Source organism: Oreochromis aureus, linkage group 11, assembly GCF_013358895.1.
Source record: "Oreochromis aureus strain Israel breed Guangdong linkage group 11, ZZ_aureus, whole genome shotgun sequence".
Taxonomy (NCBI): Eukaryota; Metazoa; Chordata; class Actinopteri; order Cichliformes; family Cichlidae; genus Oreochromis; species Oreochromis aureus.
In genome coordinates this window covers 16,563,968-16,591,919 of record NC_052952.1, presented here as the reverse complement: position 1 = coordinate 16,591,919, position 27,952 = coordinate 16,563,968, and the positions used below count along the sequence as shown (strand labels likewise).

Sequence of the window (27,952 nt, the reverse complement as noted above, 5' to 3'; positions counted from 1 at the left end):
TCTGTTTTTATTATTACGGTAAGGTTATTTCATTCTGCACAGCTTTGCTGTCTTTACGGTAGTCAGTGTAAGCACACATCCACATTAAAGCCACAGAACAGTCATGTGTTTTGTACTTATCACACATGACGCTACCCAGCAAATCAAGTCACTCCTTCAGAGTCGAAGCGCCATTGAGGAGACGAGACAAGGAATTCTGAAGTAGTAAGTGATGTAGGAGGTTAAATGTTTTTGTGAGATCGTTACATTTGAAGTTTAGTTGAGGAAAATGAATAAAAGGGGGGAAACTGAAACTACAACCTTTCCTCATGTTTTGTTTATTAAGTGATTTATTTGAAAACAACTTTCTCAAAAGTTCTATATTTTACTTTTGAATGCAAAAGCTACATTATTATCATTATTATTATTATTTTATTAAAGAACCCTCCAGTTCATAATAATTAAATGATAAACATTATTTAAATTGTTATTGAATTGTGGTGTCTTTCTTTGACTTGGCAGCCAGATGTTGAATAAATAAAGACATGGATTCAACAATTACTACTATTACTAACACCATTAATACCTCAAAATATACTGCATCGAATCATAATGCACGTGAAACAGTAGAATATTCTGGACCTTTGTTTGGGGACATTTTCTCTAACTGGACAACTTTAAATCTTTATTGAATACACCTGTTAGGCACCCTTTCTGAACTCTGTCTAATTGATTCATTTCTATAGTAACTGTATGAGTGCATTTTGACCCGAGCTACCTTATCTCAATTAGCCTGCAGTTTTTTGTGTTGCCCCCAGAGGTCAGGGTGGGTATCTGGGTCAGGGTATAAAATGCACCCAAATATGGAAGACACAGATCAACAGAGACCCCTCCCAGCTATCTGCACAGACAAATCTGTTGCTACTGCCTCGATATCTGCCTTCAGTTTTTTTTTCTACATAGAGAAATAAACTGACTTTGTTTTCTATTCTGGTCATTTGGTTTCTTTTTCTTTTCTTTTTCCTTTTTTCCATTTAACAGGGGATCCAGTGCTAATCATCATCAGACCAGATTAGCACATCATTATTCTCAAGAAAGAGTACTGAGTGAATGTTGCGTCTCAGATCAGTCAGGCAGCAGCTTTATCAGGTAAGTGAAAAAAAGTCATCCTTTACAATATTATACACCTGTATGTTGTGACACCAGTACATGGATTTGATAAACGTTCAGTAAAGGTTTTATCATACCTTTGAAATCGAAATATTGGGGGGGGTTGGTTTTCTTAAAGATTTGGGGTAACTGTAGTGATAACATGTACAGTACAGCAGAGTGTATAAACAGTATACAATGAATATGACTACACTACTGTGTCACAAAAATGTTAAAAATTATTAAAAAGGTTAAATATTAGTGTATATTCTGTGTAATCAAAATTGATTAACCGTAACACCATTAAGACCAAAAAAGAAAAACTTTGCTATTGGAAAATGAACATAAAAAGAAGCCTAATGAACAGCAGAAAATTACTTGGCTAGAAAGTGAAATATCCACTATGTTTGCTAACACGTTTGTCAGTCACTGCTTGGGGTTTTCAACCTCAAGTGAAAACTCAATAGGAGAGGCATTATGCGAAGAGATGGCATTCATAGTTGTCAGTACTATTGAAATGTTGTATTCCCAAATGCTGAATGGAACATTAATGTCAGTCTCAAGACGCTTTGGAAAAAAATTTCTAACATGATAGTGATCCAAAAGAAACCGCAGCCATCCTGCAAAAGTTTTTAAAACAAAATTTAAAAGAAAACTCTGACTTGGATGAGTATGTGCACTAAATTAAAACAGCAAACTGGCACAAAGAGTGATAGATAATATCTTTTATTTTTCAAATCTACACAAGACTGACATTCTATTCCTTCATTCAGAAATTATTTTAAAAAATTAAATAAAATTTTAACATTGGACTCTAAATAATGAAGGGCGCGCCCTCTAGTGTTGCTCGAAGGTTTTGTTCCGTGGCTGTATTTTTGGTATTGTCCGTATCACCCATTTGTTTAAATTACACACATACATATAAGCAATATATGATACTTTTACTAAAAAAATGCTATTATTTATTTTTGAAATATACTTTATTTAAATTACACAGAGGGAAAATCACTTTTTACTATGATGGCTCGTATTTGTCAGATAAAAATTTCTATGAATAATTCTAAATAAATGTCTGTTGGCATTAATGCTGTTTGAACTTCGTCCACTTTGACAGTCGTGGTTTATTTTGGTTATGATGGTAAAATGTAGTGTTTTGATTTCTTTAGTCTCAATCAAACATCCCAACATCAGAGAAGAATGGGCAAGCAGAAAATTATGATGGAATTCTGTCTGCTTTTTGCAGGTAACATCACTGGTCAGCTATTTATTTCCAGTCTCTTCATGCTTAATGTGTATAATTAAATCATTTCCTTGTTATTTTCAAAATTCTCTTTCAGCCATCTGTAGCTCCGTGTCCAGTGCTGAATGGAAGGCCACTGTTGTAAAAAGCATTGATGCTCTGGTTACATCCTGTGTTGTGGTACCATGTTCATTCTCCCATACTGGAGGAAACCTGCCCACGTCCAGACTCAGAGGAATCTGGCATAAAAAAGATGACAAAAAAAGCAACATCTATCATGAGGATTATACACTGATTAAGGACAGCTTTAAGGACCGAACAACGCTGGTGGGACGTCTGGGCCAGAACAACTGCACCTTAGAAATAACTGGAGTTAAAGATCATGACAATGGTCCTTTCTGTTTTCGGGTTGAACTAGTGCGAACAGAAAACAATGACCCCACCAAGGACATGTTCTCCTTTGTTGAAGACTGTGTCGAGTTGAACATGCTCAGTATGTCACCAACTTTCCATGACTTCAAACATCTATACCAGTTTTCTATTAAATCACTTTGCCTCTTACTTTATGTCTGCCTTTTTCATTTTCAGCTGAGCCTCCAAAGCCTGCAGTGATTAAACCAAAGACAGCCACTCAAGGAGAGCCCTACACTGTCACCTGTTCAGTCATCCACACCTGCCCCACTCATGTTCCTAAACTCACATGGAATCTGGATAGTACAAACATCATTGTGCATCATAAAGATATTAAACAAGGAAACTGGGAGACACAGTCCATCCTGACAGTTATTCCCGAAGAGAAGGACGACAACAGCGAGATAACCTGCACTGCTGAATTTAATGGAGGCCTGAAATCATCTGAAACTTTCACACTCCATATAAAACGTGAGATATTTTTAATTCGTTGTTGAATTTTGTAATTTTGAATAGAAGTTATACTCTGCTTTAAAAATAAAACTAGGTTTAGTCTCATTTCTACTTTTGCAGCAAAAACCGAGAAGGGCACTAACACGACTTCTATTTTTTTCAGGTGTAGAGAACTATAATCACATCATCATTCCCTCTGTGGTGGGGATTGGTACCACTGTGGCCTTCGTACTCGTCTGCATTGTCATGACTAAAAAATACAAGTGAGTAATACAATGTCACCGATCTTAACTGACAGCAAATATCTGATAGGCAAAAACACCTTGAGGAAAAATAAGTATTTTATATTTAAAAGCCATCTCTTCATTTTTAATTTAAAAGAAATTATGGAATTTAACTTTTTGTGCACAGCATCTTAATTTGTTTGCTTCTTAATAAACAACTTTTTTTCTATCTGTTAAAGGAAACGCATTGAAGAGCTTCAAAGTCGAGATGGCAGGTAAAAAAACAACGCAGTGATTTTAAATGATTTCAAATGTATTCTTTCATTATCATAATGTAGTTTTCCCCAATTTTTAGCATGTGGAATCGGCTGTCGAGGATGTCTCGCAGGTGAGAAAACAGTATTTGTGGGAGAGATCAAATAGAGGAAAAAAACAGCTGCCCTTACCCTCCAGTGGTGTTTTTGTTTAAAGGCTTTATGCGTCTTGCATTTTTGTCATATAAAATCACATTTGCTTAGCTCATTTGTACGTTACAAAGAGAACCAAACGAGTGCCACATTCCTGAGTAAGTCATCCTCTTAAGACCCAAAGATCCACTTTTGTCCTCTGTGGAGGACGTGAGCCTGAGACCTCTATGTAAAGGACCATTTCTGCAGATATTATGATTCTGTTGCTAAAAAAGTCAAAAGGATTTTACTCAAAATTGTGGAAGAGGAGTCAAACTTGGAGCTTTAATGAAATGAGGCAGAGAAAGGCCAAACATTATAGCAGGAAGGTGAAACCTCAGAGCAAGACATATTAGCTTTTGTTTAGGAACAATATAATTGCACCCAGCATCTATAATACAACATATGGTTTAATGTAGACCTCTGAATGCAAATCCACATATTACACCCCCGCTGAGACCACAGACGGTTGATTCCCTTCATGGACAGGTGTCCTCTGTGGCAGCTGAGAAACAAAATCCCACCACTTCAGAGTAATAATACTTCTTATCAATAATGGACATCAGGTGTCATCATTTTGTCCCTCCTTAGCTATCTGAGCTTTTATCTTTTTGCTCTGCTATTTGTCCTTCCACCACCTCATCTGGATGACTAGGATGACTCCCCTTCTGCCTCACTCAGCCCTCTGTCACATCATCCATGGTCATTGTTAGTGCCATGGGTGACATGACCTAACAACCCAGGTTGAGGTTAGTGTTTGGCATGCAGAATGAAGTTTATGAAGAAAAATCATAATTTTGAAGAAAAAAATATATGTAAAAATATGTAGCCATAACATGTTTCTTTCAACCACAATATTTAAATTATCTAAAAAAAACTGTAAATATCAAAGATTTTTTCTTCTGGGTCTCAAGAGGATAACACACTTAACCTCTATTAAACATGTGTATATCAAACCATATTTCTTTTTCATGTGGTATTGTAACTGTTAACTGAATTAATGAATAATATAATTTGTGAACTCTCCAGGATTCGTTCTGGAGCAGGACCATCTCGTTCAGATCAAAGGCAAGAGTAATTCTAATGAACTTTAGTTCTCTGACTGCAATAGATAATCTTAGCGTCTAGTTCTGTACAACCCCTTCTACAGTTCTGTAAAACGCTGCAGATGTTTGGCCTCACTGTAATTTGCATTTCTGTGCAGAAGTCCGAAGCCTTTTCTCGTTTTTTATCAAATCTACACTTCTATTTATGTGTCTTAAAACATATGCCTGTTTCTCTTCCTCTTTTTTGTGTAGAAGGTCTATTTGGAGCAGATTTTCGAGGTAGGGTGTGAAAAAACATTTATAGTGGCCAGCCTTTCCAGCTTCCACTAAATAGATTGACAGTTCTTTTAAAGTGGTGTTTATGCAATTAACATATATATACATACATATATATTTATATTTATACATTTATATAATTTATTTTTATTTTTTTAACAGAAGGCCTAAAGGTGACATGGTAGATTTTGGTCATAGGTAAATGTTCTAAATGTATTTTTTTTTTAAAGAATTTATCAATTGTTTTTGTTTTTCTGATGATCTAATGAGATAATATTTGTTGTGCAGTCCAAACAATGTGAATTCGAAATCTTGTGATAACCAGAAAGTCACAAAACCTCGTTTCCCATCTCCCAAAAGGTACTCATCTTACTCACCGTGAATTAACCATGTGGTAAACTGTAGACATTTGCATTGTTCTAATGTTATTTTTCATCTGTCTCCTTTTTATTGCTGCTGTTGCTAATGGATCTTAGCCAACCCAAATCCAACAATTACAAAGAGGTATTGTTAATTTGCCATCAATATGTTCCTCATAATTAAGTTCACTGATGCTATCAATATCTGTGACACTAACAACCTTCATCTCTCACAGGACCCTGATGAAGGTGATGACTACATTAATACCGCAGACCTCAACATCTATGGAAACATCTGAAAAACAAACAAAACAAGAAAAAAGTCAGCAATTAATGTTCTAAATAATAAATGTAAATAATTGTAAAAATAATCTATGTGCACTCTTTATGATCACTTATGCTGAGGATTTTTCATGCATGTTCCTTGTGATGATGTCTTCTGTCCATTAATTAATATAATCCTGTAATTTATGTCGTGTGGTGTGACAAATGCTTGTATCCATAATTTTGCAAAATAGTATTTGTAAAAATACTACTCCTTTTTTGACTAAATAAATCAACATGAAACTTTTTTTAACTGACTTGAACGCTGTATTGTTTGGCACCAGGGTTTGGGTGAGGGAGGCCCTTTTTAAATCATCACTGCTTTTGTATATGTGACGTAATTTCACCATGATTTCATATTAAATTACCTAGAATTTTATAATTCTTTTAATGTGCACATAGAAGGGAGCATAGAGGAAATTAATAAACAACACTCGGCTGAGACAAGAGACACTGAATTTTCACTGAAAGTGAAAATTTCAAAGAATGAATCAACCAGTCTAACAGAGGAGTGAATGTTAAAATTAGAATCAAATCTTAGAGATTAAAATGCAGATTGTACCAACTATGGACATGCTGTACAATCTACCCACCCATTTACAAACTAAGTTAAGCTAAACTAAACAGCTGCTGGCTCCAGTACTATATCTGTCAAACAGTTATGTTGGTATTTAATTTTTTTTTTTGTCTTACTCTGGGCAGTGTGATGACAATATAACTAACCAACGTAAGGTTCACCCACCCCACCACAACCACAAACACCACCACCACCACCATGCATCTGCACAAAGAAAACAAAACTGACTCCTAAAAATTCATGATCTCTCTCAGTTCCTTCAGTGCAAGCATAAAATTAGCCACTTCCTCCAACAATTATGAGAAGTTCCTCTACTTCCTCAAGAAGTTGGACTTACAAGTTTCACAAAGACAAGTCATACTTATCACACTGATGAGGGTAACTTATCAAAGACAAAGTTTTTCTTTTTACATTTCATGACCTTTTCCAACACTTCCCCGCACACAGTTCAAACCCATTCATATATATTAATGTATATATGTTTAATGTAACTGTAGTTTATTCAGTTATGCTTTTTAAAATTAAATGCTTTCGAAATGATGTTATTTTGTGAAAAAAAATACCCAAAAGTGCAATAGATTATTCAACCTGACACACACCATTAGGTTTTAGAGCTTTGCCCCCCCTTGTGGGTGGAAAATCATACCCTCCGCCCACACTGTGTGGTTAAAAAGCTGCATTTTTAGTTTTACTTGTATGAAAACGCTTAATGACTATTCCTCTGTGGAGGTAAGTAAATTAAAGAACTTTTTTTCTTTTTGCTGAAATAATGTCAACAGACTTTTTTATTAGAAAAAATTTGTTCACAAAAAGATTACAATTTTGCATTATCCACTTCCCCACATTTTACAAATGTAAGGGGGGGGGGGAAGTAATGTAAAGAAAAGTTTATTTCCCATAGGATTGTTTATATATATGAATAAGTATATATAAGTATATAATATATATAGTTATATATTTATGTATTTAAACTGTCTAGAGAAGTTTTTGTAATTGGAAATATTTTTCATAAGCCTCTGGGTATTATATAATCTCTAAACATTTTGCATCTTGTACCACTCTAGCATTGTTTAGTCTTTTGCCAGTATTTTCAAACTTAGTTTTCCATGAGTAATTAACTAAGTAAGTAACATTTAAGCATTTAAGCATTTAGGCATTATTAATGATCTCTGAATGACTTTTTTTCGGGGTGAAAACCTGTTCTGGTTGAATAGTCTTTCAGTAAGAAAATGGGTTGGGTGCTGACTATATTGATAGTGCTTTCCAACTATTACCCTCTTAAAGCCTATTAAAACTTTAAACTTTTTTTTGTTTAAGTGACCCTAGAAAACAATGCTGTACCTACTCCAGTCTGGAAACAGTCTATAACATTACGATTTATATATTACTCGAAGACACTATACCCTGATGCTTCAAACAGTAGTAGGGATGGGGCCATAATATAATAGCTGTTGATCCCTTAATTTTATATTATACTTAATTTTGGTAAATCAAGTCATGGCGAAGATCAAGGTCATACCAAATGTAAAAATCAGTAAAGCCTAGACCTTGCAACATCTTATGGATTGTCTTCAAATATAACAAGAAATACTAAGCCTAGGGGGTCATTAGTACCTGCGTTGGCCAAGTATTTGATCTTCATCTTCAATGTTAGTCCCCAAGGTCAAAGTTGACCTTGAAATTTTTTTTTCAAGAAACCATATCAAGTAATATATCACATGAAAGAACATGGAGAGAGCTGCACAACACACGTTTTATTTTTTCAATAAGATGCCCTACGATTTCACAAAGACAACATAACAGACTGAGGCATCATATTGTAATAAAAACATCATAAAATGTCAAGGTTTTAGTATAGCCCTTACCCTTTAGGGGGAGTTGTCCTCTCTGAGTGCTCGTGTTTATGTGTTTGTTGTTGTTGGTCTTTTTATTGATTGACTCTATTGTCTCAACTTTAGAATTATGCGTCAAATGGCCCATTGAATGGCACAACTTTAGAATTTGTGATTTTTTTTGCTTTTAGTTGTACACTGAATAAAAATAAGATGATAATTTGGTAATTCCATATATTTATTTCAGGAATGTTATACCATTAACAAGATGTCTGGGTCTGGACCATTTTTCCTGTGCTTCTGTCTAGGTATGGTAATTTCCAGATATATATATATATATATATATATATATATATATATATATATATATATATATATATATATATATATATATATATATATATATGTGTGTGTGTGTGTGTGTGTGTGTGTGTGTGTGTGCTATACAGTGGCTTGCAAAAGTATTCGCCCCCCTTGAACTTTTCCACATTTTGTCACATTACAGCCACAAACATGAATCAATTTTATTGGAATTCCACGTGAAAGACCAATACAAAGTGGTGTACACGTGAGAAGTGGAATGAAAATCATACATGATTCCAAACATTTTTACAAATAAATAACTGCAAAGTGGGTGTGCGTAATTATTCAGCCCCTGAGTCAATACTTTGTAGAACCACCTTTTGCTGCAATTACAGCTGCCAGTCTTTTAGGGTATGTCTCTACCAGCTTTGCACATCTACAGACTGAAATCCTTGCCCATTCTTCTTTGCAAAACAGCTCCAGCTCAGTCAGATTAGATGGACAGCGTTTGAACAGCAGTTTTCAGATCTTGCCACAGATTCTCGATTGGATTTAGATCTGGACTTTGACTGGGCCATTCTAACACATGGATATGTTTTGTTTTAAACCATTCCATTGTTGCCCTGGCTTTATGTTTAGGGTTGTTGTCCTGCTGGAAGGTGAACCTGCGCCCCAGTCTCAAGTCTTTTGCAGACTCCAAGAGGTTTTCTTCAAGATTGCCCTGTATTTGGCTCCATCCATCTTCCCATCAACTCTGACCAGCTTCCCTGTCCCTGCTGAAGAGAAGCACCCCAGAGCATGATGCTGCCACCACCATATTTGACAGTGGGGATGGTGTGTTCAGAGTGATGTGCAGTGTTAGTTTTCCCCACATATAGCGTTTGCATTTTGGCCAAAAGTTCCATTTTGGTCTCATCTGACCAGAGCACCTTCTTCCACATGTTTGCTGTGTCCCCACATGGCTTGTGGCAAACTGCAAACGGGACTTCTTATGGTTTTCTTTTAACAATGGCTTTCTTCTTGCCACTCTTCCATAAAGGCCAACTTTGTGCAGTGCACGACTAATAGTTGTCCTATGGACAGATTCCCCCACCTGAGCTGTAGATCTCTGCAGCTCGTCCAGAGTCACCATGGGCCTCTTGGCTGCATTTCTGATCAGCACTCTCCTTGTTCGGCCTGTGAGTTTAGGTGGACGGCCTTGTCTTGGTAGGTTTACAGTTGTGCCATACTCCTTCCATTTCTGAATGATCGCTTGAACAGTGCTCCATGGGATGTTCAAGGCTTGGGAAATCTTTTTGTAGCCTAAGCCTGCTTTAAATTTCTCAATAACTCTATCCCTGACCTGTCTGGTGTGTTCTTTGGACTTCATGGTGTTGCTGCTCCCACTATTCTCTTAGACAACCTCTGAGGCCGTCACAGAGCAGCTGTATTTGTACTGACATTAGATTACACACAGGTGCACTCTATTTAGTCATTAGCACTCATCAGGCAATGTCTATGGGCAACTGACTGCACTCAGACAAAAGGGGGCAAAATAATTATGTACACCCCACTTTGCAATTATTTATTTGGAAAAAATGTTTGGAATCATGTATGATTTTCATTCTACTTCTCACGTGTACACCACTTTGTGTTGGTCTTTCACGTGGAATTCCAATAAAATTGGCTCATGGGTGTGGCTGTAATGTGACAAAATGTGGAAAAGTTCAAGGGGCCGAATACTTTTGCAAGCCACTGTATTTTAATTTCTCTCATTGTGCCATGATTCTCTTGCAGCATATATTTTGTGCAGCTCCAGTGCTTGGGAGGTAAAAATGCCAAGAAATATCAAAGGATTGTTGGGTTCCTGCCTTGTTATCCCTTGCAGTTATGATTACTATCAGTATCCACCTAAAAGACCAGATCGTGTAGTGTGGTATCAATATGTGAGCAGAGGATATCCAATAGTATCTGACAACTGGAACAGGAATGATGTGCTGGACATATTTAAAGGAAGAACAAGTGTATATACTTCTTCACACCATCGGACATGCAGTCTGTTGATTAAACGAGTGACCTTGGCTGATCACAGTCAGAAGCTTTATCCCTGGGTGGATCCGGAAAATGTTGGATGGAGAACCTACCCTTTCTATGACACAACTGTAACAGTTGAAGTAGTAGGTAGGTAAATAATTTAAGCTTTCACTATAAATTGATCATTATGTTGTTGTATGATTATGTAATTCTTCACATTTTGTTATTTAAGGCACAGCAGATCCACCGGTTATTGAGATCTTTGGAAACAAGGTGGTTGGGCAGTCTGTAACAGTGCAATGCAGTGTTTACCACACTTGTCCCACTTATCCCCCAAGTCTGAGGCTCAACATCCCACTGCGAAACGAACGTCTAACTCATAGTCCTCTATCTGATGGAAGATCTAAAACTATGGTAACAACCACTCTGTTCATAGAGAAAGAATATCAAACTGTGGAGTGCTATGTCCAACACCGTGGTGGTCGCTCTGCATCAGCATCTAAAACCTTAACCTCACAATGTATGTAGTAAAAGTAAATTATATTTTATCCTACGCCATCTTTGATATTTAACCATTTTTAATTGTATCCCAGGCTCCATTTCAGGGCTGACTGTCAGCTCTGCATCATATGAATTTCTGGAGGGAGATCAAAGTACAGTAACCTGCAGTGTTTCATACACATGCTATCGAAATATTCCAACTCTGACATGGAATTATGGTAATATGCCAGCCTCTTCTGATACTAGCAAGTTATCAGGGGGTGCTCAGTGGAGGACTGTCTCCACACTGACATTTACAGCATCAGCTAATGACAATGGAAGATCGCTGATATGCTATGCACGCTTCCCTGGAGGTCAGACAAAAGAAGCAAGCGTCACGCTACGGGTAAAGCGTAAGTACAAATATTTATCTAAATGTAACATCTAACAATACACCTAAAACTCTTAAAACATTTATAGGATTGTCCTGCATTTGTATTCTCTCACAAACTACATCTGCAATAAAAATGATTTTACCTAATCATAGTTTATGTACATGCTTTTGAAATGTACTTTAATACTACTACTACTACTACTACTTATAATAATAATAATAATAATAATAATAATAATAATAATAATAATAATAATAATAATAATAGGCTGATGACCAAGTTTTCCAGTGGTACCAGCGCCCATTATCAGCAATTAGCCATTTTTTTATCCATTTATGAATACTTGAATCATATCTCAGAAATATGAAGACTAACAGAGGACTTGCATCGATCATGATACCAGACCTGATGCAGAGACTGATTTTTTAGATTTTACAAATACAAGTCATGGAGGCTAATATTGTTCTCTGTCTTTGAGATCTATGAAAAGAAACTTCCATCATGTTTAGATTAACTCAGGATGCCGTCACTCCACAATTATGGGCACTTGAGTTTGAGAATGCAATAAGTCAAGAATGAAGTCATCTGGCTCAAGTTCACAGGACAACTTTTGAAAAATCATGCACTGTTTTAAAATTTATACCATACGTGCATCTACTAGGGGGCAGTGGGGTAGCACCGGTGGCTGCCAATATTTATTTATTTTTTGTTAAGATCAAAAGTGCTTCAAAAGTATCTTCTCTTTTGCAGGAAACATACTGAATCTGGGTTGGTCCTTCACGGCTCCAGCCACCATAACTGGGTTGAAAGGGTCATGTCTCATCATTCCATGTAAATTTTTGTACAAAAACTCTCAGCCTAATAACCTTAAGGTTATATGGTACTTGTATCAGAGGAATAAATACCCAGCTGTATTCAACCAAGGAGAGAGTGTTATTAGTAAGTTTCATGGTCGAACAAGCTTGACTGGATCAGTGACTGAGAAGAACTGTAGTCTTAAGATTGAAAGGCTGGACATGTCACACAACCGTGACCGACTTTATCCATGGATGGATAAGAACCCCATTGATTCTTACCGCACTATTGATCATACATTTTTTGATAGCTCTACAAAACTTATTGTTTCAGGTAAGCATTCATTAATTTCCTCAATTCAACCTCAATTCCCAGGATAGACATCTAAGTTACTACAGAAAGTAAACCTTACCAAGACAAACTGATTCCTCTCTGATTTAAAAAAAAATTTCAAAAAAAATGTATAATGCAACAAGCTTAAGGCCTCATGGCAAAAGCTTCTCTAGTTTGAAAAAGATCTTTTTTTAAATTACTTATTTATATTTTAGTTTTGTGCATGTATAACTTGCAATGATTTGCCTCTGCATCTAACTTGTAGTTAGAACCTTGAGTTATTTCCAGCACAGTGTTGTCTAAACCCAATAAATGCATTTCAATAACACTTCAAACTACAATACTTATATCAAAACATTAAGAGAGACATAAAATAATGTGGAGAAATATTTATTTTCAGCGATCACATTATTTTTCTTTCCTATCACTTTTAACTACGTTTGTTTAATTGCAGTTATTAATTTGTGCAAATGACTCAGAAGTTGCTGTGTCACGATAGCTCTCAATTTTTGCTTTGAATTAACAGAACATGCACCAGAACCACAGCTGGGCATTATTGGTATCCTCAAAGTGGGAGAGCAGGGCACTGTGTCCTGCAGTGTGCGGCATACATGTTTCTCTGCTCCCCCAACCCTAACCCTAAAGGATTTACCTGGAACAAACCAGAACATGGACACTCTGGTATCTGAAGGGATTTGGGAAAGGAAAATTATTCGAACTTGGACAGTAAAAGAAGAGCACGAGAGTGTAAGTTGTGCTGTTAACTACCCTGCAGGTCAGAGTGCCGAAAAGTCGATTCCACTGACTGCTGAATGTGAGTACCATGTGATGTATTTGATGTGCAATATATTTCATGTACTGAATTTAATGTGACATAAAAACTGTAACATTTTCCATTTATATCTCAGGCTCCATTTCTCCATTGAATATTAGCTCTACATCAGATGAATTTCTTGAAGGGTATGATAGCAAAGTAACATGCACTGCCCTGTACACATGCCACAAGAATACACCAACTCTCACATGGAACTATGGCAGTGTGGCAGCATCTGCTAATACAGAAAAGGTACCGGGGGAGACTCAGTGGAGGACTGTCTCCATGCTGTCATTTAAATCTTCACCCAGCGACAACGGGAGATCTGTTACCTGCTTTGCAAAATTCAAGGGGGGGCAAACACAAGAAGTGAGCATCAGCCTGCGGGTAAAAAGTAAGTGCAGATAGTAATTATCTTCATTTAACAGCTCAGCCAGACAGATGAAAAGTTATTAGAGTAGATATATACCAGAAAAAAAATGAATGTTGTTTGTGTGGTAGGAATGACCCCGACTCGGCAGTGTGATTGCAAAGTCTTTATTTACAGTGTGCTTTTCAGCAATTTTGTTCTTTTGTGAAAAGCTTCTCAGTTCCTCATCACATTGCAGCTTATTCATCTTGCTGTTTCTGCTCCTCTTCTCTTTCTTCTCTGGCCATGGCGGCTGTGTCTATGTCTGTTAAGATTTTTTTTTTAAGATTAAATGTTGCTTCAAAAGTATCTTCTCTTTTGCAGGAAACATACTCAATCGAGGTTGGTCTTTCAATGCTCCAAGCACCATAATTGGATTGAAGGGCTCATGTCTCATCATTCCATGCAAATTCTCCTACAAAAACTCCCAGCCTAATGACCTTCAAGTGATGTGGTACTTGTACCAAATCAATGGATTTCCAGCTGTATTCAACCAAGGAGGGAGTGTTATTAGTAAGTTTGATGGTCGAACAAGCTTGATTGGTTCAGTGGTGGAGCAGAACTGTAGTCTTAAGATTGAAAGGCTGGAGATGTCCCACAACCATGACCGACTTTATCCATGGATAGATAAGAACTCAATTACTTCCTACCACACCGTAGGTCACTCATTTTATGATGGATCTACTGAACTTAGTGTTTCAGGTAAGTGTCACTGAATTCCCATTTACAGTCACTTCAACTTAAATCCAAAAAATGATTACAGAAAGCTTGAGTCAGGACTTCACTTGTCACTACATTCAGTCATTTATAATTTATTTTGTTGTTTTGGTGCCTTTCTATATAAAAAACAAACTAACAAATGTGCAGTAAAATATTTAGCATAACAGAGTAAACAATGAATTTAATTCCCACAAACTGGCTGTTAAAAATACAATTATGTAAACATTTTTATTTCTGGAACATAGAACTCAGAAGTTACTGTATCACTATGGCTCTTAAATATTTCTTATTCACAGAACATGCACCAGAACCAGAGCTAAATATTATTGGTACTCCCAGAGTGGGAGAGCAGGGCACTGTGTCCTGCAGTGTGCGCCACGCATGTATTTCTGCTCCCCCAACTGTAACCCTAAATGGTATACCTGGAAAAGACCAGATCATGGACACACTGGTATCTGATGGGATTTGGGAAAGGACAGTAGAACGATTTTGGGAAGTAAAGAAGAGCACCAGAGTGTGACTTGTACTGTTAGCTACTCTGGGGTCAGAAAGCCACCAAGGAAATTCCACTCAACGTTGAATGTAAGTTTAATGGGAGGTTTTATTTGAATTAAACAACAACTGCTATATATTGTTATCATTAAGCTTCACTCTAACTTTTTGCTCAGGTCCATTTCAGGAAATCACTATGAATGAACCACCAGGGAGTTAACAGAGGGCATGGCGAAGAATGTCACTTGTTCTGTTATCTTTAAGTGCAGGAAAACACACCAAGTGTCATCTGGAACTACAACAACATGCAAAGTTCATTAAACACCAAAATGACTCCCAACAATACATACACTATAGTGTCAAATCTGACTTTTATTCCCTCCCTAAGTGATGATGGTAAACTTTTGACTTGCACTGCTCAGTTTATTAGTGGAGAGTTCTCAACATCTGCAACTCTTACTGTAAAACGTGAGTTCCTACATGTCGCCCTCCTGATCGTTTGATACTTTACAAAATATACCTATTAGCTTTCTGTTGGAAAACTGATTTTGTTAGATTAGTAAAAAAAATAAAAAAATAAAGCCAGCCGCCAGTTAGCTCAGGTTAGCACATACACAAGAAGAAGAGGAAGCCATTAGCTTGACTAGAGTTAAAGCTAGCGTGTTTGATTTGGGCATTATATATAAACATATAGCTGAGTGATAAGCTGGAAGTCACTGAGAAGGGAAAAGAGGGAGAAATACAAAACTTTTAGATAATGTATTCAGAAAGACATTTTGCAATAAAGTGCCAGATCTGCAATAGATGGGCAAGTTGTCCAAGGTGTATCCCACTTTTCACCCTATGACATCAGAGACAGGCTGCAATACCTCTAGGAGTGTAAACTGGATCAGCAGAAGAAAACTGAAGGATTGCTGGATGGATGAAAAGTGCCACAAAACATTTGTAAAGAGAAAACTAGAAAGAAAAGTATAAAACCTGCCTCCATCTAGATTTAAAAGATTGTCTCCATTATTGCCCAGGGACCAACAATTTTTATAACACTTTTCAACTCTTATAACTGTTTTTATAAATCTGAACCAATAGGCTTATGGCTTTAACCTTACACATGAGACCTACTTTCATCTAACTTTCCAAAAAAACAAAAATACTCGAACAGATGTTGAATTGTTATTAATTGTTTTTTATCATTTTCCCAGAATATGAGAGAGATCCATTTGAAAATTACAGTAAGTGCACTTCTCAGCACTCTGGAACTCTTTTTGTTTTCATCATGTCACATCTCAAGAGGATTAATTTAAACCAGCATCTAACATTAGTTTTTTTTCCCATTACAGCAACCTCTGCTTTGCCTGCCGACGTCCCTTTAAGATTTAGTGCCTTGACTCGCTCCTGTGTGGTGATTCCCTGCAGTTTCCAGTACAAAGAGGATGAACCGATGACCCGTGGCATCTGGTCCAAAAAAAAAGGAGACATTATCTTCCATAATGGCCAAAGCTATGTAATTGACCATTTTAAGGGCCGAACCAAAATGTTAGGAAATCTAAATGAGGGAAACTGCTCACTGGAGATTGATGACATCAAGCCCTTTGACAACGGACCCTTCTGTTTCTATGCACAGAAAGAACATGAGACACATACATTCAACAACAGCTGTGTATTTATTATCATGAAAGGTTTGGAGTCCCACTATAGATCACTGAAATGTGACAAACACATTGCTTTCTACGTATCAAGTATAATCTTCTTTGTGTTTGTCATGCTCAGCTTCTCCAGAAAAACCAGTGATGACCCCCGTTCCAGAAGAAGTTGATGCTGGTTCAACTATAACTGTTTCATGTTCTGTTACACACACATGTTCATCACATCCTCCGGTGTTCTCATGGAGTGTCTCTCACCTCACCAGTGAGGTCTCACACATCATGATGTCACGAGGCACCTGGCAGACAACTTCCACAATCACTTTTATTGTTACTGAAGGAGATGGAGTCAGAAACCTCACCTGTAACGCTATCTTTTGGCGTAACAGGCAACAAGCCCACACAGTCAGCTTAAATGTGAAGGGTTAGCAGACACACTTTATCTATATTCTGTATGTTATGCAAGTATTTCATCTGTTGAATTGTGTTTATTAACCTCAAATGTATCTACATCACCAGGATCACTGACGTACAGGTTTAAAAGTTCTGCTCCAGTGGCCTTTCCAGTCTCATTTGTAGCTCTCATCATAATCACCTTAGCTGCAGTGTTTGCAGTCTTCATCTGGAGGAAAAGGTTGAGGAAATATAACATTAATTTATATCATATCATATTTCTGATATTCATTGCAGCTGTCTGTGTAACGATGTTACAATGTGTTGACTCTGAAGTTGAAAATGTTTTTCTTCTCCTCCAACCAAATATAGGAAACACACAGATGAATCACTGAAACCACCACCTCGACCAGAAAAAAGGTACGTTATTTTAACATAAAAAGTGAATAATAATGACATAATTCAGTCATGAGTCAAGACCTCTCATCACATTTTAAAGATGTTCTAAAATGATTCAAAAGAATCTAAAAGCATCCAGAGCTTCTTCAACAACATATCCATATTAATTAAATGCAAATAACTTTTATCAGTCATATCATATCTGACACAGAAGAATGAAGTTGAGATGGTTGAATGAGCTGCATGAGCAACATGATAAAAAAAAGTTGGTGGTTGCAATTGTTGTTTTAAACACCTGATGTCTATAAATGTGATGTTTGAGCTAATATTTGTAAAAGCATGTGTGAAAAATGTTGTTGCTAATTTGTTAATAACTGTTATTTCTTTCTTTTTTAATGTCTCCACCAAAACAACCCTGTAAATATTTCTCCCTGTAATTTCACAGAAGATCACTTTGGGATAGATTATCCAGGTAACCATTTTTAAGGATTCCTTTGTGACTGTTCTCTTCATTGTATCATGTAATGAAATAAAGTGACTCATGTGATTTATTGTGCATAGACTGTGCCTTATTTTTGAAAGTAAGGCATAGACGGTACCTTGCATTTTTTTAAAAACTGACTCCTAATTGTCTCACAAAACATTTAGGAGATACCCAGATGACAGAGACAGACCACCAAGGCCAGAAAAAAGGTATATCATCAGTGTTTGTTTTGCAAACTGAAGAAATACAGTAAAACAAACCAACTAACAATGCTTTGCTTTCAAAATAGGAGGTCCATTTGGAGTCGATTTTCCCGGTAAGGAAAACAAAAAAAGCCTTCGTTTGTAACCCTGATATGAATGCTTAACTGGAAATATCCTGTTGATTGTACTCTTAATAGAAAAGAAGAGGATCGCATGGCATGGCAACAGGAGAGGAAGCCCAGGTGCTGTTGGATTTCGATTTTACAATTTTTTACTCTTACAGTTGTTTCTCCTTCTTTTTCTTAAGTAAAACTGCAGAAATGTCCCTAAAGACCTATATGACCCCTAACCACCTGCATTGAAATTCATGTAAAACTGAGGTTATTGAACACGGCCCTAAAAATTTTAGAAATATTGTACCTAATCAGATGCTTAATCTGGATGGCATTATGTTGACATTCAGTAACACTGTGAGGAACCTTGGAGTTGTTTTGACCAGGTTTTTGACCTTTCAATGTGCATATTAAAAAATTTGTAGGACAACTTTATTGTATTTACCTAATATCTCTTAAATTAGAAACATTCTGTCTCAGATGCTGAAAAACTAATTCATACATATTTTAGTTTTAGGATGGACTACTGTAATTCATTGCAATTGGGCTCCCTGAAAAGCCTTCAGTTGATCCAAAATCAAGAGACTAGAAAGAGAGGGCATATTTCTCCCCTGTTGACCTCTTTTCATCACCTCCCTGTTAATTCCAGAATTAAACTTAAACTCCTTCTCATGACATACACGGTCTTGAAGAATTAGGCTCCATCTTATCTGAAAAACCTCAGAGCACTTTGCTCTCAGACTGTGGGCTTACTTGTGGTACCTAGTATATTTTAAAGTAGCATGAGAGGCAGAGTCTTCAGCTTTCAGGCCCCTCTTCTGTGAAATCAGCTCCCAGTTTGAATTAAGAAGACACTCTTCCTACTTTTAAGATTAGGCTTAAAACTTTCCTTTTGAATAAAGCATTTTGTTAGAGTGGGATTAGATGACCCTGAATCTTTCCCTAATTAAGCTGCAATAGACCAATAGGACTTTTTTTTCGTTAACCTTTTTTCACTCACTATATGTTTTATGCCATTCTATAGTTAATTATTAGTTATTATTAATCTCTGGCTCTCTTCCACAATGTGTCTTTTATCCTGTTTTCCTCCCCGCACCCCCAACCTGTTGCAGCAGATGGCTGTCCCTCCCTGAGCCTAGTTCTGCCAGCTGTTTCTTCCTGTTAAAAGAGAGTTTTTCTTTTTCCTCTGTTGCCAAGTGCTTGCTCTATTTTAGGTCTTTACTGTACAGTGTAAAGTGCCTAGAAGCAACTGTTCCTGTGATTTTGCACTGTTTAAATAATAACTGAATTGAAGTGACTTGAAATGAATTGAAATCTTTCCTTTTCCTTGTCTTCTTCTTCGTCTTCTTCTTCTTATTATTATTTTCATTCTATAGGCAGTCATTTTGGAGCCGATTTTCAAGGTAGTATTTGTAGTCTTCTTGTTTGTTTTTATATCATTTTTTAAATTTCCCTATATAAAAGAAATATACATACACACATTAAGTAATGTTTAAAGAATGTTTATCCATTCTGCAGACGCCAAGACCGCACTGCGAACATCAGTGTTGGATATAGGTAAGTATTCATAGCAGTACGACAACCGCCATAATGTGACAGTAAAAACAGTCATAAACTAACATGTTATTTTCTTCAACGCCCATAGTAAAAACAGCAGCAATGTAACATGTGGAGCTGAGTCCAAACCACGCTGTCCATCCCCGAAGGAGTGAGTTATATTCATGCACTGTGTCTTTAAATGACATACCAATGTGTTGTATTTCTTTATGTTTGAACAATCTGCTTCCATTTCTATGTTGTTTGATACAGTAACAGGAGACGACCATCCCCTTTCAACCCTGAGGTTAGTGATATTGCAGTGAATGACAAAATCCAAATCAACCAAATTTAAGACTTTTTTCATTAAATAAGATCACAACATCCAGACTGATTCCATCACAGATTATTACTTAATCTGTTAAAAATGTTATACTTTGTCTAAAGTAATTTATTTTGTTATGCTTGATAACCATGCCAAGGTTGGTGTAAGAAACTTGAATTATTTATATGGATGAACTTTGTTTGAAACAAATCCCTACTAACTAGACTTTGATTTATTTAAAGTTAATTTAGTTTGTTTTGTTGTGTTCGGAAAAAAACAAAAAGCTAATTATTTAAGAATCATTTTAGATTAAAACTGAATACATTTTTACTCAAAACTCTTGCAGAATCAACTGTACGGCAACTTTTGACTTCTTCAAAGACGTCCCAGAGACATCTTAATCTTTCAGGCTCATGTCTCGCAAGTCTCCTGTTTCAAAGGTTATCATCTAGCTGAACAGCCATTATCAACTGCAAAGACACCCGAGGTGGCTTCTGTTATGAATACATGCTAATGCAAACTGTACTGCTGATGTAGATGTATGATATGTGGGGAAAAGTTCTTAATAATACTGCAGGATTTAATGTTTTTATAGTTTAACTTTCACTTGGCTTTCTTTAAATTTCATTTAATTTGGTCAATTACAAAATGATGTAGTAACTTGCTTTGCTTAATACATGATAAACAGCAATAAAGATGTTTTTTCTGATGTTGCCTCAGTTATTTGTGCTGTTGAGTATTTTATTTTTGAAATTGCTCAGTTTCCAACTACTGTCTCACAGTCACTGTGAAAAAGAAAACAAAAACCTGAGAGTTCACATTTTAAGGCAGGCAAGAATAACAAACGTACTTTCATTCATTGTACGTCACTCAGTTTGATCCCAAATAGACGAGGCTACTAAAATTATTGCATAGTAATCTATCTTTGGGTAAAAATACATTATGAAAAAAATACATTTAATAAAACATATATTTACAAAACATGATTCACAATGAATCATAAATGTTTTATGAGAGGTGTGTTATAATTCAAAGATGCTCTACAAAAGCACAAATACATGTAGATTTGTTGGAGGGATACCTTGTATGATATACTGTATGATCTCTGGTACTTTGACAACCTATGACAACTACTACTAGACGGGGGTATTTTGGTATTTTGAAATAAGCTTTGACATGAAAGAGTTCTGAATAGAAGTACCAGTACCAAATCATTTTTAGCAACAAACTAAATCAGTCTGACAAAAAGCCTGTCTGTCAGCGTTTTACTAAGGAAACTGACAAGTGACTATTCATACAGTTATATTTAACATTCTTGAAGCAAATGATTTATCAGTACTAAGTTATTCTGTGCAGGGGGTTGTGACAAAAAACAGACTCGTCTTCTTGGATCAGAATTCATCATTTGTGAAAGTCCCTACAAAATTGGAACATATCAAATCTTCAGAAAATTGTACATCACGGAAAGTGGCCCATTTTTTATAGAAAATCCATCTGGATGAAGATTGGTGACATCCATCTGGATGTAAATCCATTTGTTAGGACAGCCTTATAATTTTGTTCATGGGTGAAGCAAGATGGCGCCGGTGTGTGTGGCTGCTCGTTTGTCACTGCCAACTTTGTTCCTGTTTATATTATTTCTAACTTTTGTCATCCACGAAACAAAGTCTCTACTGAGTTATGATCGCCAGACACTACTGGACCTCCAACCTGTGGTCCAAAATATTGTGTCGTTTTGAGCTGGTGGGCAGCAACCCCTGACCCCAGTTGTATCGGCAATCCCAGGTTACCTATAGTGGACGGGTTCCCACGCTACCTTCTCGGCGAAGGCATCATCGTCGCCGGGGTAAATGAAGCGGTTGGCTGGTGAAGCTAAAGGTTTATCTAAGGAATTGTTCTGCTGTTTTCTGACCAGCGCATGGATTATTTCCAAGATTGTTTGTGTCTCTGCGTTTCCTGGATCCTGTTGATGCCTGTTTGGTGCCTGTGGTCGGCTTTGATGATGCTCCTTGGCCTTCCTGCCCATGCCCTCCCAGGCTAAACCTCCGCCGTCAACATCATCGAAACCTGAGATTGCTGCGTCAGGTTTCTCGACTTGAACCGGTGCTCCAGCTCCTGCTAGGATTGCCCTGGTGAACGCCAGATCACTTTTAAACAAAACTTTTATTCTTCGGGACTTTTTCAGTTCCCGTGATCTGGATTTTCTGTGTGTGACTGAGACGTGGCTGAGTTTAGTGAGTCCAGTGCTCTATCTGAACTTTTACCAATGGATTGTGCTATTTTAATTCGCCACGGACGTCAGGCAGAGGTGCAGGCACAGCGACTGTTTACAAAAAGGATTACAAATGTAAGCAGTGTTTTCTACAGCCTTCGTTCTCCAGCTTCGAACTTACCTCGTTTGAGGTGAGTCACACAAACACGGTTTTCTGTGCTGTCATCTATCGTCCCCCGAAATACAATAAGAACTTCATAAATGACTTCTCTGGGGGGTTTTTTATTGTTGGAGATTATGCCCAACTAATAGTGTTCTCATTGTTGGGGATTTTAATATACATGTATGTTGTCCTGATAAGCCACTGGTAAATGACTTTTTAAGCCTTATTGACTCTTTTAGCCTGGTACAGTCCGTGCCTGGCCGTGCACATGTGCATGGACACACACTGGATCTTGTTCTGTCATATGGTCTGCCTGTCACTAACTAGATTTGTGACTGTGCACTCTCAGATCATATGCCTGTGTTATTCAACGTTGGTTTTACACATACAGCAGTTAAATGTTGCGCTGCTGCTCGGCGCTGTCGGGTTATTAACCCCTCCACCACCATGCTGTTTTCTGCTACTTTTAATCAGCTCTGTGGCCCTTCTGACTTTGTTTCCTCTGACACAGAAGAGCCTAATTCCTGGTTTTATCTCTCTGCACTGGCTGTATGTGTCTTTTAGAGTTCATTTTAAAGTTCTCATGTTTGTTTTTAAATGCTTTCACAGTCTTGTCCCGCCTTACCTCTATTATGGAATAATTTGACCTTGCACGTTAGAGAGGCCCCTTCACTGTCCACTTTTAAATCGTGCCTTAAAACCACTTTCAATTGTGTGTGTATATATATATATATATATATATATATATATATATATATATATATATATATATGTATGTATGTATGTATGTATGTATATCTGACTAGATAGCTCGATAGATAATGAATTTTTGTTGATTGATTAACATTAACATTCCTATTCTTACCCTAAAAAGCCATTAAATAAGCCCCTAGTCAACCAACCCCCCACACACACACACACATAAGTGTAACTTGTCATTGTGAGGTGTTAAGTTTCATAACCTTTCTTGACACATGTTTTCACAGTTTTTTTTTTACATTTTGCAGTTTACTTAAACCAACAATTCAACCCCACCCACCCCCACACACATTTTTTTTCAACGATGACATATGTTAAAGTCTTAAAGGAACTTCTGTTCACTTGAAAACTTGGTTTCAGTAATTAGTTAAGTTTTGTTATTGTCATTATTATTATTATGTGTGCCTATGACAAGAGGCACACATATTACTATTCCTCGGATTTATTATTATTATGTGTGCCTATGGAAAGAGGCACACATATTACTATTCGTCGGATTTATTATTCTTATTATTATGTGTGCCTATGACAAGAGGCACACATATTACTATTCGTCGGATTTATTATTATTATTATTATTCTTCAGTTTCCGCCTGAAATTTTGCAGCGAAACTCGCCCCGCAGTTTTGAGACAAGCTTCATATATGTTACCTCATTTTGTGCGGCTGGATCAGGAATGGTGTGCTATGACTTTTGGTGTTTATAACTATTATAGTTTTTAAATATTAATATTTTAGTGAAAATTTTCCCGCTTCTCTGCCAAACAGTTTTGAAAATAGGGTTACATATGTTAGATCATTTTGTGCGGCTGGAGCTGGACTAGTATGGTATACACTTTTGGTGTTTATGACTTTTATAGTTTTTGAATATTTAGATTTTAGTGCAAATTTAGGCCAATTTCCATAGAAACAGACTTTATTTGTGGTGGGTTGGCTCTCTCTAGTGGTATACCGGGAGTAGTACGGCTGAAAATCTGTATGCTTGTTACAAAACTCCATATCCCATAATTCATAGCACCCCTCTGCCGAGTTAAACAATGGCGGACACCACTTCGTTTTATATGTCTTTTATTCGTGTTTCTAGGTCACAAAATACACTTTTAAGATATTTTCAGGCGAGAATGTAGGTGTGTAAACTTCAAATATCTGCTCGTTTTATCAAGACATCCCATATTAGCGACAATTCTCTTAAGTGTTGCTGATAGCCGGCTAGCTAGCTAGCGCCGCTAGCTTAGCTAGCTAGCGCCCCTTCGTGAAAAACCACCCAGGCTTGGCTGATAGTGAGGTGGCTAAAATTTGTTTAATCGCCCGATCGCTCGGCAAGGGTCTGTGTCTTAGCTGGACTTATTTTTCGTTTATATGGGCCGATGATGCTGGTCGATGTGGAAAAAATAACTGAGTTGTTTGGTGGTGGAGCTACAACAGAGGGCAGCTATCCACCGGTGTGTGACAGAAAGGACATGCCGCCAACGAGACATATGAGGCCGGGCAGGCGATTGCTAACGCGGTGGTCAATCATGGATCAGGGAAAGCGAAGGCAGGAGCGTGAGGTGAACTGAATTTCAGGTAAGAAGTTATGAACTGCACTCTATTTGGGTCAGATATAAACAGAGTTTAGGTGTAGTTTATTTTCGTTGTGCTGACTTTTTCAGTCACTTACAATAACTCGTATCTGCGTTCTAGCTAGCACGACGGAGTTTCTATACAGCTGTGTGCGCATGTTGAACTTTATGACAGCCTCCCCTGTCATTCTCTCGCCTGTTGAAACTTCAGTCATGAAACTGATCAATGATCGGCGTTTCTCTCTTGTTTGTTTATCGCGCAAAACAACAGCAGCACGTTTAAGCTTGATCAGCTGTTGTTAGAATTCATTTGCTTTTAATTTCTGGTATCAGCTGATGTTTGCTGGAGCTACAGCTGTAAAACGGCAGATGTCCTTACTGAATCATCAGAGCTGAACTGGTGATGGAGAAACAGGTTTACTCTTTAGGTGACATGAATAAGTTGAAGGAAGTTATGAACTATTTTTGACAGACAAATACAGGGAGTGCAGAATTATTAGGCAAGTTGTATTTTTGAGGAATAATTTTATTATTGAACAACAACCATGTTCTAAATGAACCCAAAAACTCATTAATATCAAAGCTGAAAGTTTTTGGAAGTAGTTTATAGTTTTAGCTATTTTAGGGGATATCTGTGTGTGCAGGTGACTATTACTGTGCATAATTATTAGGCAACTTAACAAAAACAAATATATACCCATTTCAATTATTTATTTTACCAGTGAAACCAATATAACATCTCCACATTCACAAATATACATTTCTGACAGTCAAAACAAAACAAAAACAAATCAGCGACCAATATAGCCACCTTTCTTTGCAAGGACACTCAAAAGCCTGCCATCCATGGATTCTGTCAGTGTTTTGATCTGTTCACCATCAACATTGCGTGCAGCAGCAACCACAGCCTCCCAGACACTGTTCAGAGAGGTGTACTGTTTTCCCTCCTTGTAAATCTCACATTTGATGATGGACCACAGGTTCTCAATGGGGTTCAGATCAGGTGAACAAGGAGGCCATGTCATTAGTTTTTCTTCTTTTAAACCCTTTCTTGCCAGCCACGCTGTGGAGTACTTGGACGCGTGTGATGGAGCATTGTCCTGCATGAAAATCATGTTTTTCTTGAAGGATGCAGACTTCTTCCTGTACCACTGCTTGAAGAAGGTGTCTTCCAGAAACTTGCAGTAGGACTGGGAGTTGAGCTTGACGCCATCCTCAACCCGAAAAGGCCCCACAAGCTCACCTTTGATGATACCAGCCCAAACCAGTACTCCACCTCCACCTTGCTGGCGCCTGAGTGGGACTGGAGCTCTCTGCCCTTTACCAATCCAGCCACGGGCCCATCCATCTGGCCCATCAAGACTCACTCTCATTTCATCAGTCCATAAAACCTTAGAAAAATCAGTCTTCAGATATTTCTTGGCCCAGTCTTGACGTTTCAGCTTGTGTGTCTTGTTCAGTGGTGGTCGTCTTTCAGCCTTTCTTACCTTGGCCATGTCTCTGAGTATTGCACACCTTGTGCTTTTGGGCACTCAGTGATGTTGCAGCTCTGAAATATGGCCAAACTGGTGGCAAGTGGCATCTTGGCAGCTGCACGCTTGACTTTTCTCAGTTCATGGGCAGTTATTTTGCGCCTTGGTTTTTCCACACGCTTCTTGCGACCCTGTTGACTATTTTGAATGAAACGCTTGATTGTTCGATGATCACGCTTCAGAAGCTTTGCAATTTTAAGACTGCTGCATGCCTCTGCAAGATATCTCACTATTTTTGACTTTTCTGAGCCTGTCAAGTCCTTCTTTTGACCCATTTTGCCAAAGGACAGGAAGTTGCCTAATAATTATGCACACCTGATATAGGGTGTTGATGTCATTAGACCATACCCCTTCTCATTACAGAGATGCACATCACCTAATATGCTTAATTGGTAGTAGGCTTTCGAGCCTATACAGCTTGGAGTAAGACAACATGCATGAAGAGGATGATGTGGACAAAATACTCATTTGCCTAATAATTCTGCACTCCCTGTATAAAATATTTAGCTTTTATTAAATAGTTATCTGAATCTTACAACCAAAGTTTGTATAATAATACACAAGATTGGCTGTAGACCATTGTTCATCATTCAGAACACTATGTAAAAATAAGAAAAACAAAAAAAGTGAATGCGAAAGTGCATACATATTTATTTTACGTGTTTGATGTGTGTCGGGCGTGGTCTGCAGTGCCGCTGCAGGGGAGGTGGACCCACGGGTGTAAAGTCTGTGCTCTCTTGGCTGTTTTTGGGTGTGTGTTGGGCTATGAGTTGAAAAGCTACGGCTGCCTGTGTGGGTACACCAACCATGTGTGAAAAGTGGTCCATAACGTAATGCTTCAAAGCATGTTCATGCAAACATTGTCGGGTCTGCCGTGATACAATGGGACTTCTGCTCATGAACCTCTGTGCACAGCGCCTGCAAATCGGGGCTGTACGAAGTCACCTCATCTTTACCCAAAACTGTAAGTTGTCATCTGTGAGGCGCGAGCGGTGTTTGTTTTTATCATAATTCATGGTGGAGAATGGCTGCTCTACTGAGTTTTGCTCTCTGTAGCCGTATGAATGGCAAACTACACTGATTAGCAGCGGCATAGGCACACATAAAATTTCTTCTGAAATTTTCGCTTTCTAGTTATTGTGTGGATGCTTTAAGGCATCCACACTATTGAGTTCCTGTTTCTCTTTATTCTTTATTATTATTCTACTTTATTATTATTATTCTAGTTGCCACTTTTGCGCTTTATTTGGCACTTAACTACTTCCACAATTTTCAGCCGATTTTCACCGTTCAAATTTTAAACTATTCTGCTATTTCTGCTAATGATGGCAATGACTTTTGGTATTTTTAACTGTTATACTTTTTAAAATATTAAGCTTTTTTCCTTTAATTTGTCCCATTGAAATGAATGGGAAACTTCCACAATTCTGCTAAAACTTGCTTGTTTTTGAAACTTAACTACTTTTTCCTACTTTCACGTAGAACAACCATTCAAACTTTAAAATGTTCACAAATTATTGGGCTATTCATGAATGATTCAGCTTTTTCATATCTGTTACAGT

The 27,952-nt window shown here is 37.4% G+C and overlaps 3 protein-coding genes across 3 annotated transcripts; all 3 read left to right on the top strand.

The window, feature by feature from the left end:
- Positions 1 to 89: 89 nt before the first annotated feature.
- On the top strand, positions 90 to 6,155 carry LOC116330674 (myeloid cell surface antigen CD33-like). The gene is made up of 14 exons (XM_039619094.1): positions 90 to 204; positions 1,021 to 1,128; positions 2,295 to 2,371; positions 2,466 to 2,861; positions 2,957 to 3,250; positions 3,396 to 3,495; positions 3,696 to 3,731; positions 3,812 to 3,844; positions 4,932 to 4,970; positions 5,201 to 5,227; positions 5,387 to 5,422; positions 5,513 to 5,584; positions 5,701 to 5,728; positions 5,820 to 6,155. Exons 3-14 carry the CDS (start codon positions 2,326 to 2,328, stop codon positions 5,880 to 5,882), a joined length of 1,170 nt encoding a protein of 389 aa, XP_039475028.1. The 5' UTR covers positions 90 to 204; positions 1,021 to 1,128; positions 2,295 to 2,325; the 3' UTR covers positions 5,883 to 6,155.
- Positions 6,156 to 7,155: 1,000 nt separating this feature from the next.
- Positions 7,156 to 15,098, top strand: LOC120442642. Its single transcript, XM_039619511.1, has 10 exons — positions 7,156 to 7,213; positions 8,564 to 8,624; positions 10,396 to 10,779; positions 10,865 to 11,152; positions 11,226 to 11,525; positions 12,258 to 12,635; positions 13,162 to 13,449; positions 13,544 to 13,843; positions 14,183 to 14,560; positions 14,875 to 15,098. The coding sequence occupies exons 1-10, from the start codon at positions 7,181 to 7,183 to the stop codon at positions 15,096 to 15,098; spliced, it is 2,634 nt and encodes an 877-aa protein (XP_039475445.1). The 5' UTR covers positions 7,156 to 7,180.
- Positions 15,099 to 15,346: 248 nt separating this feature from the next.
- On the top strand, positions 15,347 to 20,860 carry LOC120442575. The gene is made up of 15 exons (XM_039619259.1): positions 15,347 to 15,538; positions 16,270 to 16,299; positions 16,408 to 16,746; positions 16,838 to 17,134; positions 17,230 to 17,344; positions 17,476 to 17,523; positions 17,948 to 17,974; positions 18,151 to 18,195; positions 18,276 to 18,302; positions 18,387 to 18,431; positions 19,679 to 19,705; positions 19,821 to 19,859; positions 19,948 to 20,010; positions 20,112 to 20,145; positions 20,510 to 20,860. Exons 1-15 carry the CDS (start codon positions 15,376 to 15,378, stop codon positions 20,531 to 20,533), a joined length of 1,323 nt encoding a protein of 440 aa, XP_039475193.1. The 5' UTR covers positions 15,347 to 15,375; the 3' UTR covers positions 20,534 to 20,860.
- The last annotated feature ends 7,092 nt before the right edge of the window (positions 20,861 to 27,952 follow it).

Coding starts and splice junctions, on each gene's coding strand:
- LOC116330674 (XM_039619094.1), top strand. CDS start 2,326: ATGGGCAAGCAGAAAATTATGATGGAATTCTGTCTGCTTTTTGCAG. Junction 2,862..2,956: donor TGTCGAGTTGAACATGCTCA/GTATGTCACCAA, acceptor TTTCATTTTCAG/CTGAGCCTCCAAAGCCTGCA. Junction 5,729..5,819: donor AATCCAACAATTACAAAGAG/GTATTGTTAATT, acceptor CATCTCTCACAG/GACCCTGATGAAGGTGATGA.
- LOC120442575 (XM_039619259.1), top strand. CDS start 15,376: ATGCAAAGTTCATTAAACACCAAAATGACTCCCAACAATACATACACT. Junction 17,135..17,229: donor AGTCAGCTTAAATGTGAAGG/GTTAGCAGACAC, acceptor CTACATCACCAG/GATCACTGACGTACAGGTTT. Junction 19,706..19,820: donor TTTTGGAGCCGATTTTCAAG/GTAGTATTTGTA, acceptor TCCATTCTGCAG/ACGCCAAGACCGCACTGCGA.
- LOC120442642 (XM_039619511.1), top strand. CDS start 7,181: ATGAAAACGCTTAATGACTATTCCTCTGTGGAG. Junction 11,153..11,225: donor TAAAACCTTAACCTCACAAT/GTATGTAGTAAA, acceptor ATTGTATCCCAG/GCTCCATTTCAGGGCTGACT. Junction 14,561..14,874: donor TACTGAACTTAGTGTTTCAG/GTAAGTGTCACT, acceptor TCTTATTCACAG/AACATGCACCAGAACCAGAG.